At 35.3% G+C, this 17,607-nt stretch overlaps 1 protein-coding gene across 11 annotated transcripts in view; it reads right to left on the bottom strand.

The window, feature by feature from the left end:
* Window positions 1–13,209, bottom strand: part of LOC129256931 (TRAF3-interacting protein 1-like) — a 35,598-nt gene extending 22,389 nt beyond the window's left edge. For 8 of the 11 annotated variants that reach the window (XM_064097434.1, XM_054895150.2, XM_054895153.2 and 5 more), the window contains exons 1-4: window positions 12,904–13,197; window positions 5,022–5,090; window positions 4,531–4,579; window positions 1,202–1,314 (exon numbers count right to left, since the gene is read on the bottom strand). In XM_064097434.1, the coding sequence (XP_063953504.1) occupies window positions 1,202–1,314; window positions 4,531–4,579; window positions 5,022–5,090; window positions 12,904–13,026 (354 nt within the window). In that variant the 5' untranslated portion in view covers window positions 13,027–13,197. Of the gene's footprint in view, window positions 1–1,201; window positions 1,315–4,530; window positions 4,580–5,021; window positions 5,091–12,903 lie in introns of all 11 variants that reach the window. The other 3 variants (XM_064097437.1, XM_054895155.2, XM_054895156.2) reach the window with 1 other exon arrangement.
* Between the last annotated feature and the right edge of the window lie 4,398 nt (window positions 13,210–17,607).

The raw sequence follows: 17,607 nt of genomic DNA, 5'->3' as shown, positions 1-17,607 counted from the left end.
GGTGAACTTCATGTACCTCTCAGATGGAACAAAAAAAATCAAAATCAGTCAATAAATGAATAAGCATTTTTTGTGAGTTTAGAAAAATATGCATAAAATTAGCCTATTTAAAGACCAAGTCCACCCCAGAAAAAATCAAACAAGCATAACGCTGAAAATTTAATCAAAATCGGGTGTAAAATAAGAAAGTTATGACATTTTAAAGTTTCGCTAATTTTTTACAAAACAGTGATATGCACAACTCAGTGACATGAGAATGAGACAGTCAATGATGTCCCTCACTCAGTATTTCTTTTGTTTTTTTTTGGTTGGAATTATAAATATTTTGTTTTCTACAGATTTGACAATAAGGACCAACTTGACTGAACCATATAAATTTAAACAATGCCAATTCCACATGCTCAGGGAAGGATTAATCGTTGTTTCACTTGTTAATGAGGAGAAAATGAGACAATTTCATATTTCATATAATACAATTCAAAAGAAATGGTGAGTGGATGACGTGATCAGTTTCTTCATTTGCATACCGACCAGGATGTGCATATAACTATTTTGTGAAATTAAGCAAAATTTTAAAATGTCATTACTTTCTTATTTTACATCCAATTTTGATAAATTTTTCAGTGTTATGCTTGTTGGATTTTTCTCTTTTTATTCAAATAAACCTTTTGTTGGGGTGGACCTGACCTTTAATGAGTTTCCAAATTCTGTGTAGAAGTTTTGTTTCCCCACCTAGAGCTAAAATATAAAGCAAACAAAATTGAAATCGATCAACAAATGAAGGAGAAAAGACATTTTTTTGTGATTTATGAATAATTTCGCATAAATTAGCATAATTTTCTAGTCTAAATTATGTGTACAAGTTTAGTGAACCTCATGCAGTTCTACCAGATGGATGAAAAAAAATCAAAATCGGTCAACAAATAAAGAAGAAGAGGCATTTTCTAAGATTTATGAATAAATTTCGCATAAATTAGCGTAAATAAAAAATTTTTCTACTCAAAATTTCAAAATTCAGTGTAGAAGTTTGGTGAACCTCATGAAGCTCTATCAGATAGAAGAGGAAAAAAATTGGTCAACAAATTAAGCAGAAAAGGCATTTTATGTGAATTTAGAAAAATACTATTAAATCAGCATTAAAAAATTTTTGAAGGGCCAGATGAGCTAAAAACTCATTAACATGTAATAAAAGATAACTCACCTTCTTAGATACAGCTATTGCAATTGTTTGAAGGAGTTCATTTGTCTTATCTGGTTCATGCCCAGCTACAATCTTGGATGGTTTTACTGATAATGTTTTACCAGTCACCATTTCTAGAGAGCAATAACAAGCATATTAAGAAATTAAAGACATATCCAATCAATTCAACCATCACTGGGCTGACGTCATCAAACATGTAGAATAGAGATGAGAGAAGGTCTAGTTGGAAACAGTATGATACCAAAATTTAAATTCATGCAAGTATTTTCCAGAGGGACACAGGCCCAAAGAAAAAATAGTCACATACAAGTCATTGCATGACAATACAACAGTTCAACCAATCCTATTCTAAGTACAGTACATACATGTACATGTATTGGTTTGTAATCTTTCAAAAAGATTAGAATCTGAACACTATGGTCCTAATTCTGAAGTCAGGTTTAACTTAGGCTACGTTTAACTCTTGAGCTAAAATTAAGGGCAGACAAAAACTCAAAACTTCTGTTTACTTTGGATATTTCCTATGTTTACTGTTTTGTTTCCATTTGCTTTTATAATAAAAGAATAATAGTTCAGTTATTGTTCCTAGCAATAATGACTTTAGTGTCATGAGAGTAAATAAATTCAATGTGTACTAATAGATATTTGTACCCCAGTTGGCTATCCATAGTTAAAGCACAAGTTTAAACCAGGGTCTAATTTGAAGCTGAGTTCAGAATACGGACCAATGTGTACATCCCAGTTTAATTTCTAAAAATTCATAATGCATGCTAGTGCAATCCCAACGATATGACCACAGCTCTTGTAATGCTATGGTTACAAATACCTTTACAAACACCATAGAAGCGATTTCATACTATTTATTGCTATAGATGTATAAAAAATTGTTTGTAAATGTATGGTGTTCGTAAATGTATTTGTGGCCATAGCAAAACCTAAAACAAGGCAAACGCCAAGCGTTGTCTCGCCTGCATATTGCAGTCATGAAGAGACTGCATGTCAAAACTACATGTATGCTAAATGACTTAGATGGACCTCTGTTACGAGTTTGGCGATCCCACCTCGAAGCTATAGAAAGTTATTGTGTGTACAACACAGCAGTGCCAGTCATGGAAAGTTCATTGACCTTTGACCTTAATCAAATTCAACTCACATTCGAACTTGACCTGCACCTTCAACAGATGGACCTCTTGTTTGAATTTGGCAATCCTACCTCGAAGATATAAAAAGTTATTATGTGTACAACAAAGCACAGTGCCAGTCATGGAAAGTTCATTGACCTTTGACCTTAATCAAATTCAACTCACATTTGAACTTGACCTGCACCTTCAAAAGATGGACCTCTTGTATGAATTTGGCAATCCTAACTCGAAGATATAGAAAGTTATTGTGTGTACAGCACAGCACAGTGCCAGTCATGGAAAGTTCATTGACCTTTGACCTTATTCAAATTCGGCTCACATTTGAACTTGGCCTGCACCTTCAAGAGATGGACCTCTTGAATGAATTTGGCGATCTCACCTCGAAGCTATAGAAAGTTATTGTGTGTACAACACAGCACAGTGCCAGTCATGGAAAGTTCATTGACCTTTGACCTTATTCAAATTCGACTCATATTCGAACTTGACCTGTACCTTCAAGAGATGGATGTCTGTTATGAATTTGGTGATCTCACCTCGAAGCTATAGAAAGTTAATGTGTGTACAACACAGCACAGTGCCAGTCATGGAAAGTTCATTGACCTCTGACCTTTGACCTTATTCAAATTCGACTTGTATTCGAACTTAACCTGTGCCTTCAGGAGATGGACCTCTGGTATGAATTTGGTGATCCCACCTCGAAGATATAGAAAGTTATTATGTGTACAACACAGCACAGTGCCAGTCATGGAAAGTTCATTGACCTTTGACCTTATTCAAATTCGACTCATATTCGAACTTGACCTGTGCCTTCAGGAGATGGACCTCTGGTATGAATTTGGTGATCCCACCTCGAAGATATAGAAAGTTATTATGTGTACAACACAGCACAGTGCCAGTCATGGAAAGTTCATTGACCTTTGACCTTTGACCTTATTCAAATTCGACTCATATTCGAACTTGACCTGTGCCTTCAGGAGATGGACCTCTGTTATGAATTTGGTGATCCCACCTCGAAGCTATAGAAAGTTATTGGGTGTACAAAGTTATTATGTGTACAACACAGCACAGTGCCAGTCATGGAAAGTTCATTGACCTTTGACCTTATTCAAATTCGACTCATATTCGAACTTGACCTGTGCCTTCAGGAGATGGACCTCTGTTATGAATTTGGTGATCCCACCTCGAAGCTATAGAAAGTTATTGGGTGTACAAAGTTATTATGTGTACAACACAGCACAGTGCCAGTCATGGAAAGTTCATTGACCTTTGACCTTATTCCAATTTGACTCATATTCGAACTAGACCTGTGCCTTCAGGAGATGGACCTCTGGTATGAATTTGGTGATCCCACCTCTAAGCTATAGAAAGTTATTGGGTGTACAACACAATTGTTGACGACGACGACGCCGACACCGACGCCGGAAATAGTGATACCTATGTCTCGCTCCGCTACGCAGGCGAGACAACAATAGATGGGCACAAATGATTGCAGCACCTTGTGTTTTATTGATCAAGAAGTCAGATGTGATCCTCCTTGGCAAATGTACTCATTTGCATAAAGCTACGTAGTAACAATTGTATTTAATTACAGGACATGCTTTGAACCAATAAGTTGCAGAAATAACACAAAACAACAACTTAGTTTCAACTTTCATACCATTTTCAATAGTGACAATCATGCTCAAAATGCTCATAATATTGAAGTACATGTAAGGAGAGATAACATTCATTATTGTGGGGGTACAAAAAAACACATTCAGATTTAATTTTTCAATAAAAATCTGTTACTTTGTTATTTCCACCATGAAGAATAACTTCAGACTTTCTCAAACTTTCATGATTGTAATTTCTCAATAATTGACTAATTTTTATAGAACTACCCCCCCCCCCTCTCTATCCTATCTTTTCATTTGCATGATTTTGTTCATGAATTTCACTGAGGTGAGCTTATTCGATTTGATCATATATTTCACATGCAGTCTACCATAAATGGTCTGGTAGTGGTACATTACAGATGCAAGAAAATGCATTCTTTTTTCTTTAACAATTCTACTTTTTTAAATTAAGATTATGCAAGTAGAAGTTCACTTTTAGATTTTTTTTCCCCTGCATCTTCCTCTATTGGTGGCAAGAGTCACACAGTCAATGGTTAATGCAAAGAAAAGAAAAAAAAAGAGAAAAACTTACCAACAACATCAATTATTTTTTGTAACAGGGCAATTTTGGCATCTTTATCCTGTGGAGAGAGAAATCAGTTGCATGAAAGTCAAAATGAAATGATGGCAAACTTCATATTACGTATACATCACACCGATTATAAATATAATTCAATTCAATTTCAATTTATTTGGCAAAAGTACACAATCAAGAATTTACAAAGTAACATAAAAAAAAAGATTCATATGAATGAGCCAGGACCTCTGAAAAGCAGCCTGTGCTTATATTTGAGGCCCTAAATGACAATTAAGAAATACAATGAAATACAACAAAAATAGTAACATTAAATTAAATTTGTTTAAAAAAACCATTAGCATTAGCTAAATATTAGCAATAGCTATAAAAATACATATACCCCAAATCAAGGGAAATGTTTCGGCTTTTTAACTCCTTGCACAGCCCATGTAATAATTAAGATAAAAGAATGTAAAACCGAACTAAAGGAAAATTATTTCACTCACCTTAACATTTTGGGAAGACATTTCTTCACCTGTAAGAATACCCTTCATGAAACCAGTTGTCCTAATTATCTGAAAATAAAAAAGGTAGCTTTATGAATTATCAACGATAATGCAATGCGAAGATACACTTACATGTATCATGCACAGACAAGGAGCACTACCCAGACTTGGGCATTTTCATCAGTAAATTTGTAGTCTATGATCTTACCGTCAGTTTGGTGTACAGATCTAGCTACATGTATTATTTGAATTGGTTTCATATGAATTACATTTTGTGAATGAATTTCATTATTTCAGCCTGATGGATATCTTTTTAATATGTGCGATTAGACACCACTTGAGGCAGAACATACATGTACTTGTTTCCTGAATTATATCTGCAACTTTGTAATGCAGCTTTATCATCATCATAACTTAAACTACATGTGGATCTACCTGCCAAATGTTACTCATTCAATTTTAGGCCTTTGATCTTGACTCAATGTTGGATCTACATGTACTTTCAAAAATTGGCAGAATTTTACAAACAGATTCAAGAAATATTGTAATGTTAGATTTAATGCCATTAGAGATACGTAAAGTGAGTTTGCTAGTGAAATCTGCAAATTTACAGTTGGTCGTGCATCTTGAACTGGCCCTTAACTGTATTAGGTCTCCTAAATCTATTGATAGTGCATCTAACGGTATAAAATTGAACTGGCCCTTAACTGTGTTAGGTCTCCTAAATCTATTGATAGTGCATCTAACGGTATAAAATTGGCCATAACTTTGAATCTATTCACCATATCCATACATTTTCTGAAAATAAATTTCATGATATTTCCAAAAATGACATTAAAAATGAGGTATGATGAATAATTCACATCCCAAGAGATATTGAGGTCTTCTTTATTTCAGACATCCATATTATTTTTCTCTTTGCCAATACCATTAAGTACTTTGCATATTTGTATTACACAGGAAATTTCCTTCAAAAGGGCCCGTAACACAAAGATTAGCAATGATCGTAGAAACACTTTTCTACGATTGATTCCATTGACTACAATACACAATCAATCGTGAAAATCAAGCATATGATTAGTCCCTAACCTTTGTGTTACGGGCCCCAGGTAACATTTATAAGCAAATCAGCAATTCCATTAGTGACTAAATTCCATTGTGACTTGCGTGACATTTACAAAAAATTTCAACTTTTTAAGGTTAATTACTTGAAAATTGTATATTGCAGACTTGTTTTTCTTATTCATCTCAATCAAAATATTGATAAAACACATTGTCCAACAAAGATTTTGAATTTACAGTAGTTTTCGTAAGAGATACTTCAATTTGTTTGTAGTGACTCGCGTGATGCGACACTATTGAAGAATCTTGACCTTACTGTATTTGTATGTAATTTCCTCAAAAGATAACAAATTTTGATAAGATTTTCTTGAGTGTATTTTGAAACATCTGGTTATATTATATTAAAAATTCATTAACCCCTGACTTTTTGTTTTGAGTCGATTGCCATTTGAAAATGTGACTCGCGTGACACAGAAGAGTGACTCGTGTGACAAGTATCATTTTGGAGTATGTGTTGAAAAATTATCATAATTTTATACAGTAAAATGGGCCAAATTTTATTCAATCAGAACATTTATAGTCATTTGCATCCCATTTATTGTTTAAAGTCAAGCTCTGATACATCTACTTGTGAAAGTTTACATGTGAGACTTCATATTGTATTCCCATATGTGTTATTAAAGGGATGGTCCGGGCTGAAAATATTTGTATCTTAACACATAGAGTAGAATTCACTGAGCAAAATGCCAAAAATTTCATCGAAATCGGATAACAAATAATAAAGTTATTGAAGTTTAAAGTTCAGCAATATTTTGTGAAAACAGTCGTCATGAATATTCATTAGGTGGGCTGATGATGTCACATCTCCACTTTCCGTTTTCTTATGTTATTACATAAAATCATATTTTTTCATTATTTCATACTTGTGTGAATACTGTTTCTCCCTTATATTGAAATAAGTTGCAGCAATAAATATCTAATGGACTAAATCACTTGTCAATCCAATTTTTCTAGTTCTTGGAGGAAAAAATTTGAATAAACCTAATTTCATATAATAAAATACAAAAGAACAAGTGGGGATGTGACATCATCAGCCCACCTAATGAATATTCATGACGACTGTTTTCACAAAATATTGCCAAACTTTAAAATTCAATAAATTTTTTATTTTTTATCCAATTTTGATGAAATTTTTGGCATTTTGCTAAGTGAATTCTACTCTATTTATTAAGCTATAAATACTTTCAGCCCGGACCATCCCTTTAATAGCATTTAACAAAGTTTTTCTTAATAAAAGTAAATCATTCAGGCCTAAAGAAATGACATCTGCCAAAAAAATCCCAATCATTATCCTTTTTCTCAAAAATTTTGCTCGTTTTGTGATACGTGACTCGCGTGACATACTGTATCCTAAAAAACCCTTAATGTGACTGGCTTGACAGCACTTTAGGGTGTTTTTTTCGTAATGAATGTATTTACAGTTGGCAATCTTCTTTGCTGGTTTGATTTAGTACCTTATGCTCCTTACTTTTTATCAACTACAAATTATACTTCCTAAGTACCGTAAACTAAAATACAGATGTATTTTTGTGACTCGCGTGACACATTTCAAGGGTGTTCTCAATTTGACAAATTGTAAAGTTTAGTTAATAAAAGTGCAAAAAAGGAAAGTGATAAGTTAAAATGGCTATAACATTGGACAGAATACAAAAAAATGATGTATTTACAGACAACAGAACACATTTTTATCAGTGTCATTAAAGGGGAATGAAATCTTTGGAACAAGTAGGCTTGTGTCGAAACAGAAAAATCAAAGAATAAGAATAAAGAATGTTTGAGAAAAATTGAACAAATAATGAAAAAATTATGAGCATGCGACAAGGTGTGATGTCACATGTGAGCAACTTTCCCTTTGATAGACTATAGAATACCCCCAAAATGTCTCTTTTTGCTTTTTCTTATGGTGATACAAACTCTTTATCCATGATGTATCCTTTAAAAATCTGTATTATATACATGCCCTCCTATAGAAAAAAACACATGATCTACCGATAGATGTGATAAAAGAGGCAGTTTAAGTGAAATATATACTCCGGGGGGGGGGGGGGGGGTGGGGGCAGTCAAATATATTGCTGTACACATGCGTGACCAAGGAATTTCTAAAACCCCCTAAACAAGTTTTTCTGTGTGCAAAATGACCCCCTAAACAAGTTTTTCGCAGCCTTTATTTACACATTTTGGCCCCTAAACAAGTTGTCGCAAAAAAAAGACCTCAGGGAAAAAGCTTGGAAAAAAAAATACCCTAAACACGTTTGGCTAGTCTTTAAAAAAAACTTTGGGGAAAAAAAGCATACCCTTAATACGTTTGACCCCGCGATTGACCATTGACCAGTCTTTCAAAACCACCCTTTTTCTTGAAAATCAGTGTTTTTGATACCCTTAACAAGTCCATGCACGGACCGCGTCCAAAACTGAAAAAACACCCCTTTTAAACACGTTTTTTGGTCACGCGTGTTTACAGTAATATATTTGACTGGCCCCCCCGGGTTTATACTAAAGTAATGAGGAGAATTGTTCACAAGTGACATCACACGTCTTTGTCGCATTGCCAATGTGAGGATCTCCATAGCATTAGTGATCACAATATTCAAATGCTCATAACTTTCTCATTATTTTTCTCAAACTTTCGTGGATCTGTTTCTTTGATTTTTCTGTTTTCACACAAGCTACCTTGTTCCAAAGGTTTCATTCTCCTTTAAGTTACAAAAAGACATACTTTTTTATGCAAATTTGACACCTCTTTAGGATGTAACTTGGTCATTTGTAGGTGAAAGGCAATGGAAAATCAGACTTAAACCTGTACACCTTTTATACCAAGGGTGCATGCAGGAATTTAGCCAAGTCTATTTATTTTGCTTGAAATTTATAAAAATCTGTTTTCTTTGCACATGCGCCATCGGCATATCGATCGGCCAGTTTTGTTTGCAATTTTGAGAGCGAGTGAACAACACAGCCTTTTCCCCCTTTTTTGAGGATTTGGGCTCTGGCTACTGCCTTGATGTCAGGATAATGCTGCTGTCCATTAACTATTAGACCTTCATCCATAACGTGGGTGCATGATTTCTTCTTCTTTTTTTAATTTGGGATGTTTTTGGTACCCCAACCTCGAAGGTAGTCTTTTTTACCTGTTGCAGCCCTGGGGGGCACTCGACCAAAAAAGTAGTGGGTATGTGCTGCGGGCGAGACAAAAAACGGGGGCCTTGGAGCGGGCTTATTGTAAAAAGGAGGGTCCTCAGAACGGGCTTCAGAACGACAAATGTTTGTGAAAATGGGGGCCTTGGAACGGGTCGCCTGCGTGTGATTGCGTATTCATCCCTATGGAACGGGCATACGTGATATGCGCATGCAGCTAGCCCAGCGGCACGGGCGCCGGGTGCGCTAGCGCAGATGCCATGGTCGGACAGCGCTCTGAGGCCGCTTTTCACCAAAATTGCGGCTCATTGTAGCAGATCAATACGGCTGGAACGTCGTAACATAAAATTTGCGAAGCTTTGGAGCGGATTTCTTTCTTCTTTTGTCTCGATAAGAAAATGCTATGCTTTGGAGCGGCTTTCCTTGTTCTTTTTCTCAATAAGACAAAAATGCTATGCCTTGGAACAGAAATTTGAGTGTAAAAATGGGGGTCCCCTCCGCGGCACATACCCACTATGCATTATATACTGAGTGCCCCCCCCCCCCCCCCCCCCCCCGGGTTGCAGCCTACATGTAGATCTAGGCCTAACAAAAAAGTTATGGTTACCTTCTCAGTTTTCGTTTCCTTGAAGTTTGAACTTTTTGCCTCTTCCTTTCTTTCATTTTTCTTTCTTTCCTTCTGTGTTAAATTTTTGTTTTATTTCCTTCATTCTTTCTTTAAACTTTTTTTTACTTCATTCTCCCTTCCTCTCCTTTTTCATTCTTTCTCTCCTTCCATTTTTTTTTTCATTCTCTCCTCCCTTCATTCTTTCCTCCCTCTCTTTCATTCTTTATTTTCTTTTTTCCTTCTAATTTTCCCTTATTCTTTAATCTTTCCCTTCCTTCCTCCCTTCCTGTTTTTTCTTCTTTCAAAGAATGAAGTACAAACATTTTTCTTTCTTCCTCCTTTTTTCTTACTTTCTGTTTTCCTTTCTCTCCTTTATTTTTTCTTTCACACATTCATTCATCTTCCCTTCATTTCTTTTTCTTTCTTTCTTTATTCATTTCAAAGAAAGACAGAAACCTTTTTCTTTTATTCATTCTTTAATTCATCCTTCTTTTATTCTAACTTTCTTTATTTTTTTTCTTATTTCCTTCATGTTCTTTACTTTTTCCCCTTCATTCTTTCCTCCCTCTCTTTCATTCTTTCTTTCATTCTTTATTTTCATTTTTCCTTCCAATTATTTTCCCTTATTCTTTAATCTTTCCCTTCCTTCCTCTTTTTCAAAGAATGACGGAAACATTTTTTTCTTTCTTCCTCCTTTTTTTTTACTCTGTTTTCCTTTCTCCTTCATTTTTTCTTTCACACATTTCATCTGCTTTCTTTCTTCTTTTCCTTTCTCTCCTTCATCTTTTGTTCACCCTCCCTTCCTTTTCATTACAATTTGTTTACAGGCCCAATATTGTGTAGCCTTCTTTGCTGATATTTTTTTTTATTAAGACCTGGCTCGGTCCATCCAGCTTGGTCGATCCACTCGTCGATTGTTCCGTATTTCATTTTGTAAAATCTGGTCACCCTGTCTAGAACCTATATGGCAAGTTCCCCCAAGTCTGCGCAGTCCCCCTTGTCTGCGCACTCGCATATCTGCGCGATTCTAGTAAAAGAAGATACGCAACGAACACAGACTTTACACATGCAATACATAGACAGGTATTCATTAAAAAATCCGACTCAAAATAATGGAAAATAATGAATTTAGGGCATTTCATGTGACGGCCACGAAATGCAGTCTTTCTCATCAAAATCCCTGAATCGTGTGCAAAGTGAATGAGTGCGCAGACATGGGGTATAGTCACGTATTGTATTACCGGACACTATTATGATTCCGGACGCGCATATTACTGCGTTCAAAAACAATTTCGTACTGTAAGACTTCCGCAATTCAATTTCACATAGCAATACATACATTGGTTGTAAAACAAGATTGCAAAAACAAGGCGAAAAAATCAAACTTTTACCTTATTTATCTCTAAAATGACAGAAAATGCTTAAAATATCATATAACATAGTTTTGCATTAACAATTGATATATTTTATAACGGAAATATGGGCCTGATTTGCCGAATTTCAATCTCGTCCACTCCTCCGATCGAATGATGAGGTGTGGTGTATTGTGGGTGATCGTCGACGGCTAGTTCTCGAGGTACCTGTGCGGGAGGTTTACCGTGAGTAGAGCCGTCGATCGGCAGCGCATCGATAGAACTTGATGAGCATCACGATACGAACGCGAGCATATATTATTGGAAAGTGCCATGGAACATGCAGCTAACAAGAAAAAATGAATAAGTTATCAAACACAAATTTATTACCAACATCTGCTCATATTCAATATAAAAAGCAATTAAAAAATTAGAATTTACTCATGATATGAAATAAGAAGAAAAAAATCACACAAATTTGTTCTTACATCATTATAATCAAGGATATCTTTACCCGTCCGGCGCGCGTCCGGAATCATGATGTAATTTGTCGCGTACGAAAATAATTGTTTTTCGTGGAGGGGTATGCGTCAACTGCGATGCAAAGAAAATGGTTGGTAAATAGAAAATAATTTTATCATATTCATAGTTTTCATAATATTTGGAATAGCAAGTGTGATTTTTTTCTTGATTGTATTTCCTCTAGTTGTCATTTTTAAAGCACTGAAATAAAGGTGTCCGGCAATAGGATACACTGCCATACCGGTATAGTGAGTGATTGTATTACCGACCGGTCTTGTATTACCGAACGTGCGCATCATACGCATCAGAAAATAATTCCATACGCTCAAAATTTTGCAACATCCTTTCAAAGAGAACTTGAATAGAAAGATGATGAAAAATTGTCAAAAACACAATTTCAAAGTCTTAATATTCGAAAAATAATAAGATATGGTCAAAATAGCGCATCAGTGATTTTGTTGTTTTCTCAACTTTTCCCATAGAAAACACACGTTCGGTAATACGATACCTTTTTCAAGTGACCAAAATATTTCACATGCGAAGAGGGGTCCGATTGGAAGCTAATATCGTAAATAGGACAAACGATTTCGGCAAAATGTTTACATATTTATATTTTGTAGGTAATTGTGTATTCATGGTGAAAGTTTGGTGAAGTTTATGAGAATAGTGTGTTTGATATGATTGAATTCATGAAAGGTGTTCGGTAATAGTTCTACGATCCACTACCATACCATTTTTTTTTTCAATCTGAAAATGACTGCCCAAGGTTTTTTCAAGAAAATCCTTTATTTTCTTTCATTTTTCAATGAGAAATTTGGGACACTTACTAATAATAATATAGGCCTAAGGAACATTATTAACTGAAAGATTTTGTGAAATAAGAAGAATTTCATGTTAAATCTTAACTCAAAATCAAATTGTTAGGTGCGCAGACTTGGTTGGGGCCCACCATCATAAAACAAAACAAAGCAGATAACAAACAAGAAATGCAGGGGTGAAATTATCTATGAGTATGACGTCTGCATCGTAATTTCTTCATGTGCACAGAATCACTGCATGTGGAAGTTAAATTGCATTGACATTCAATCCATTGGCACTTTACAATTACACGTTCGATAGAATCGAGATCCAACTTGTTTTAGTTTACCTCTGTGAAAACGTCGTGTAGAAATCTGAATGGAGGTTTCTTCAGCAGCTTCTCTGTCATCGGTGGTTTTTTTATGATTTTCCCAAGAGAATCCTGGGTTTTCTTAATATATTCCTCTCCCATTATGTTCTAGTAGAATGTCACCTCATATCTCTATCCGAAACTGGGTAAGATTCTCCACGAAAACGAACAAGATGAGGCTCGTTACTCCTGTTGGTAACCGGTTTTTTCCTAGAAACGGGACGCCATTTCGATGACAAATTATTGTAATTGGAATTTCACAACGGAGAATTTGTCTCCTACTCTAGGCCGTAGAGGGCGAGTAACTAAAAAGTGCGTATTAAAAAAACGGGACAGTTTAGAAAAGTCTATCAAAATTTTGTTTCAAATTATGATGTCTATATTTTGATGTTAATAGATGCTCTGATGTCTTATCTTTCTAATGCTTTTTTTAAAGAAAATAGTTCCGTTCATGCTTGAGCGAACACAAGACGTTTTTGTGAGGGGTTCAAAAACAGGCTTGCGCCAAATGCCAGAAAATTAGACAATATTGATCATCGTGTGTGTGTGTGTGTAGTTGAGTTTTGTCAGACGTGTATCAATCAGATATGATTATTTACGTCTGGGACCGACCTTTAACGTCACCATCCGAAAGACGTGACCAGGGCTCGAACCTCTGCATCAATTTGTAACTTCCCCACATAGCTTGGATTACAGGCGCACGCCACAACGCCAGTGCAGTGGCGTAGCTACGGGGGGGCCTGGGGGGGCACGTGCCCCCCCTGAGATTTGGTGTGCCCCCCCAGGTGCCCCCCCTGAAAAAAAATGGCAGAGCAAAAAAAAAAGGGAGAAAGAAGAAAAGAAAAAAGGAAAAGAAGAAGAAAGACAGAAGAAAAAAAAGAAGAGGAAATAAGAGGAGGAAGACGAGTGAATGATATAATGTGAGGGGAAGACTTGCAAAAAAAAAATCCTTCATGTTACTTTATAAATTTTTTTCTTGCGCTTCGCGCCAGAATTGCCTGTTCGATGAGATTCATATCTTGCTCAATAGGCTGATATGGAGCAAGTTTTGAAGTCAATATACAAAACATATTTTAGCTCGGACATCGAGCTTTCATTATTTTTTTTCATTTACAAATTTAAGTGCTCTGTAAAATGTCCATTTTATGGTCTACATATCAGCATTTTAAGCTCACGCTGCGTGGTCACATTGTTTGATTTGCCAAGTTCATATTGTCTACGTGTCCCGGCTACGTGTATTCCATAATGTTCCATTAAACAAATGTATTCAGAATGCCCAGATTCTAGGTCTAAATCTAAAACATGCGCGATAGCCTGCATGTTCTTTATTTAAAATGTACTTAAATTATCCAGTTTCACATCAAAATATCAATAATTGTCTGCTCACGCTTCACGATCGCATTATTAATGATACCCAATTAACTATATCCTATTCATGATTTACAAAATATGAATATAGTGTCCCGCTTTTAGGTCTAAAATCTCAATTTTCTTCCTCTCGCACTTCGCGCTCGCATCAATTGTTTAGTTACATAACTATCCCATTTATTAATACAAAAAGTGCTTAGAATGACAATTTTTTTTAGGTCGGAATGTCAAAAAAATTTGCTCGCGCTTCGCGCTCGCATTATTGAAATATATACCATCTTCCTTAACAGGTCCCTTTTCGATAATGCTAGAACAGTTAATAAAAATTTCTGCTAACGCTTGGCGTTCGCAGTAACCATCTAGTTACATACGAATCTTCTTCAGGATCACACATAACATTGCCCAGAATATCACATTTTCAGGACAAAATACATGAAAGTTAAAAAAAATCGCTCGCGCTTCGCGCTCGCACTTTTTATAAGGCTTATGAGATTATTTCATGTTTATGTTGTTTTATAAGAATAAAACTGAGAAGGGACTGATCGGGGAAAATATAGGTGAAGATAATTTCGGGCCCCGTCCCCTATTGGCGAAAGCCGGATCCGCCCTTGTGACACATACACACACCGGAAAAATGGTGCCCCCCCTGAAAAAGCAAGGACCCCCCAGTGCCCCCCCAGGAAAAAAATCCTAGCTACGCCACCCAGTTAAGTTAACTCAAAATCAAATTGTTAGGTGCGCAGACTTGGTTGGGGCCCACCATCATAAAACAAAACAAAGCAGATAACAAACAAGAAATGCAGGGGTGAAATTATCTATGACGTCTGCATCGTAATTTCAGATGACTTCTTGCTAGTTCTTATTCAATTTTCTCTCATTTCTTTATTTCTACATCAATTATGTTCATACTTGGTAAATATTATCATTGGATAATTTTACATATTTTTCCATGAGAATAATGAGGTCGAAGGTCGTCTAGCGGTCAAAAGGTCAAATGATATGTGTTCATGTCCATCCTTTTTTGAAGGTTTTGTTTAACTTGCTCTGATTTCTTTATTTCTGCATCAATCATGTTCACACTTGGCACATAATTATGATTCTTGGGTAATAATACATGTGTATTCATGAGGATGATGGGGTCAAAAGATTATATTGCATATTTTAATTATCGCGAAATCAGGCGAGACAAGGTGGTTCGAAAACCACCTTGTTTCATTTAAATATGTTTACTTAAATTGTATTATCTTTTAGCATTGAATATTCTTTCATATTAGGTAAGAAAAAAAATTGTCAACCTAAGCAAGGAGATATCCATTATTAATGGAAGAGCTTGCAATTTATTCATATCCTTTTATTATGTGCAACAAAGGTTATGGTGCATTTGAAAGACATGAATCCTATTATCAAGGGGACATTGATTCCATGAACAAGTCAAATTGTGTGCTTGACAGAACAATATTAATTCTAACAGAAGGATTCATGTCTTTCAAAGGCACCAAAACCTTTGCAGCCCACAATAAAAGGATTTGATAAAATTACAAGCTATCCTATTAATAATACGAATCCCCTTACTTGGGTTGACAATTTTTTGCTTTTACTCATGAAAAAACATTCAATGCTAAAAGATACCATATTAAAAATAAAAACACCAACAAAACAATTTAAGTAAATGGAATTATGGCAGAGATAATGAAAATAATTAAAATCTACTAATTCCTTCTCGATGAAGTCTTCAACGATTATACAAATCGCTCATTCAGTTGGAAGTATTGCGGCCTCCGCTCACACCCGACTATATATTCACAGTACCCATCAAAACAGCATCTTAACAGTGTGGGTAAGCTTTTTCACACATGATTCCATACTCTGTATAAGTAATGCTAGAACCAAAATATACACAAATATTTGATTTCAAGGAGATACTTTTTGATTATTTAAATGCAAAGCTTTTTTCCACTTTATCCATTTACATCTGACCTTAACTTTGTTTTCAAAGTCAGAGTTCTTATTTTTCCATCTTCTTAAGATATGATTAAACACTTTGCTTTTGAATGCGTATGATTTATATTAATTCATTTCTGCTCCATACTTATAACAGGGTGTTATTTCTAAAAAAAGTATACATTTTCGTTTTGTGAAATCGGGTTCTCGCCTGAACCTCCCTTACATGATACGTCATTTTCATTTACCATTACTTTGCTCTCTACTGCCCTCTACAGGTGCCTTCGTGGGCTCAAGCAACGGACAATGCACATGCTCAAAACTACGGCTTGTTCATCCTTCAATACACAATAAGCGGACTTCCTTTGCCTCTTCTCTCATCATGCTCATAGGTTCCTTGAACCTCCTTTGTGTATCGTGCTTTGTATGTTGTAAGTTCCCTTTCTGTTCGTTTTTGCTTCAGTACCTCTTCTCATTCATGCACGTGACTGTTGTTTATCTGTTTCTGACCGGGACTTGTATTTCAGATTTCACTGTTCCTGCTATAGACATTTTAATGTCATCTAAAAAAAAAAATGCGTTTTCTGATTTTTCTTTAATATGGCAAATTCGGTAGATACACCATTCAATACAATTAACGATGATGACTTTCTTGACTTGTTTAGACCAACGTTAGTAGAAAGTGAATCAAACATAAATCCCTATGTTACTTCCTTTGAAAATCATGTTACAGACAAATTTAATTCATCATCACATGCAAGAGTTGAATTATGATTTTGACACTGATAACCAATTTCCAGGTCCATGTTCTGAATACGTCACCCATAACCAGTTTAATAATGTTGTTAAGGAATTTGATAACTCCTCTTTTTCTCTTATACACTTTAATATTAGGAGCATTAACAAACACTTTGATGAATTACGGTTACTTTTAGATAATCCCCCCATGCAAACATTTTCAGTAGTAGGTTTAACCGAAACATGGCTTTCTCATGATTCAAGCCTTCCATTCGCTCTCGATGGTTATGATCTTTTAGTTAACAACAGACAAAATAGGGTGGGTGGGGGCGTTGCGTTATATGTTTCACAATCTTATGATTATGTAGTTCGAGACGAGCTTAACAGCATGTCTGATACAATTGAATCTCTTTTTATTGAAATTACTATCCCTAACAGCAAAAACATTATCATAGGTGTTATATACAGGCCTCCGAGTTCGAATATCAAATCATTTCTAGATCATATCTCAGACTTGGTTAAAAATCCAATTTTTGATAGTAAAAATTGCTTTATAATGGGCGATTTTAATATTGATTTATTAAAACAAAATAATGTTACACAAGATTTTTTGGAAATATTTTTATCCGCTTCTTA

The sequence above is a fragment of the Lytechinus pictus genome, chromosome 3, assembly GCF_037042905.1.
Source record: "Lytechinus pictus isolate F3 Inbred chromosome 3, Lp3.0, whole genome shotgun sequence".
NCBI classification, from domain to species: domain Eukaryota; kingdom Metazoa; phylum Echinodermata; class Echinoidea; order Temnopleuroida; family Toxopneustidae; genus Lytechinus; species Lytechinus pictus.
The sequence above is the reverse complement of the archived record's forward strand: the minus strand, read 5'-3'. Positions and strand labels throughout refer to the sequence as shown.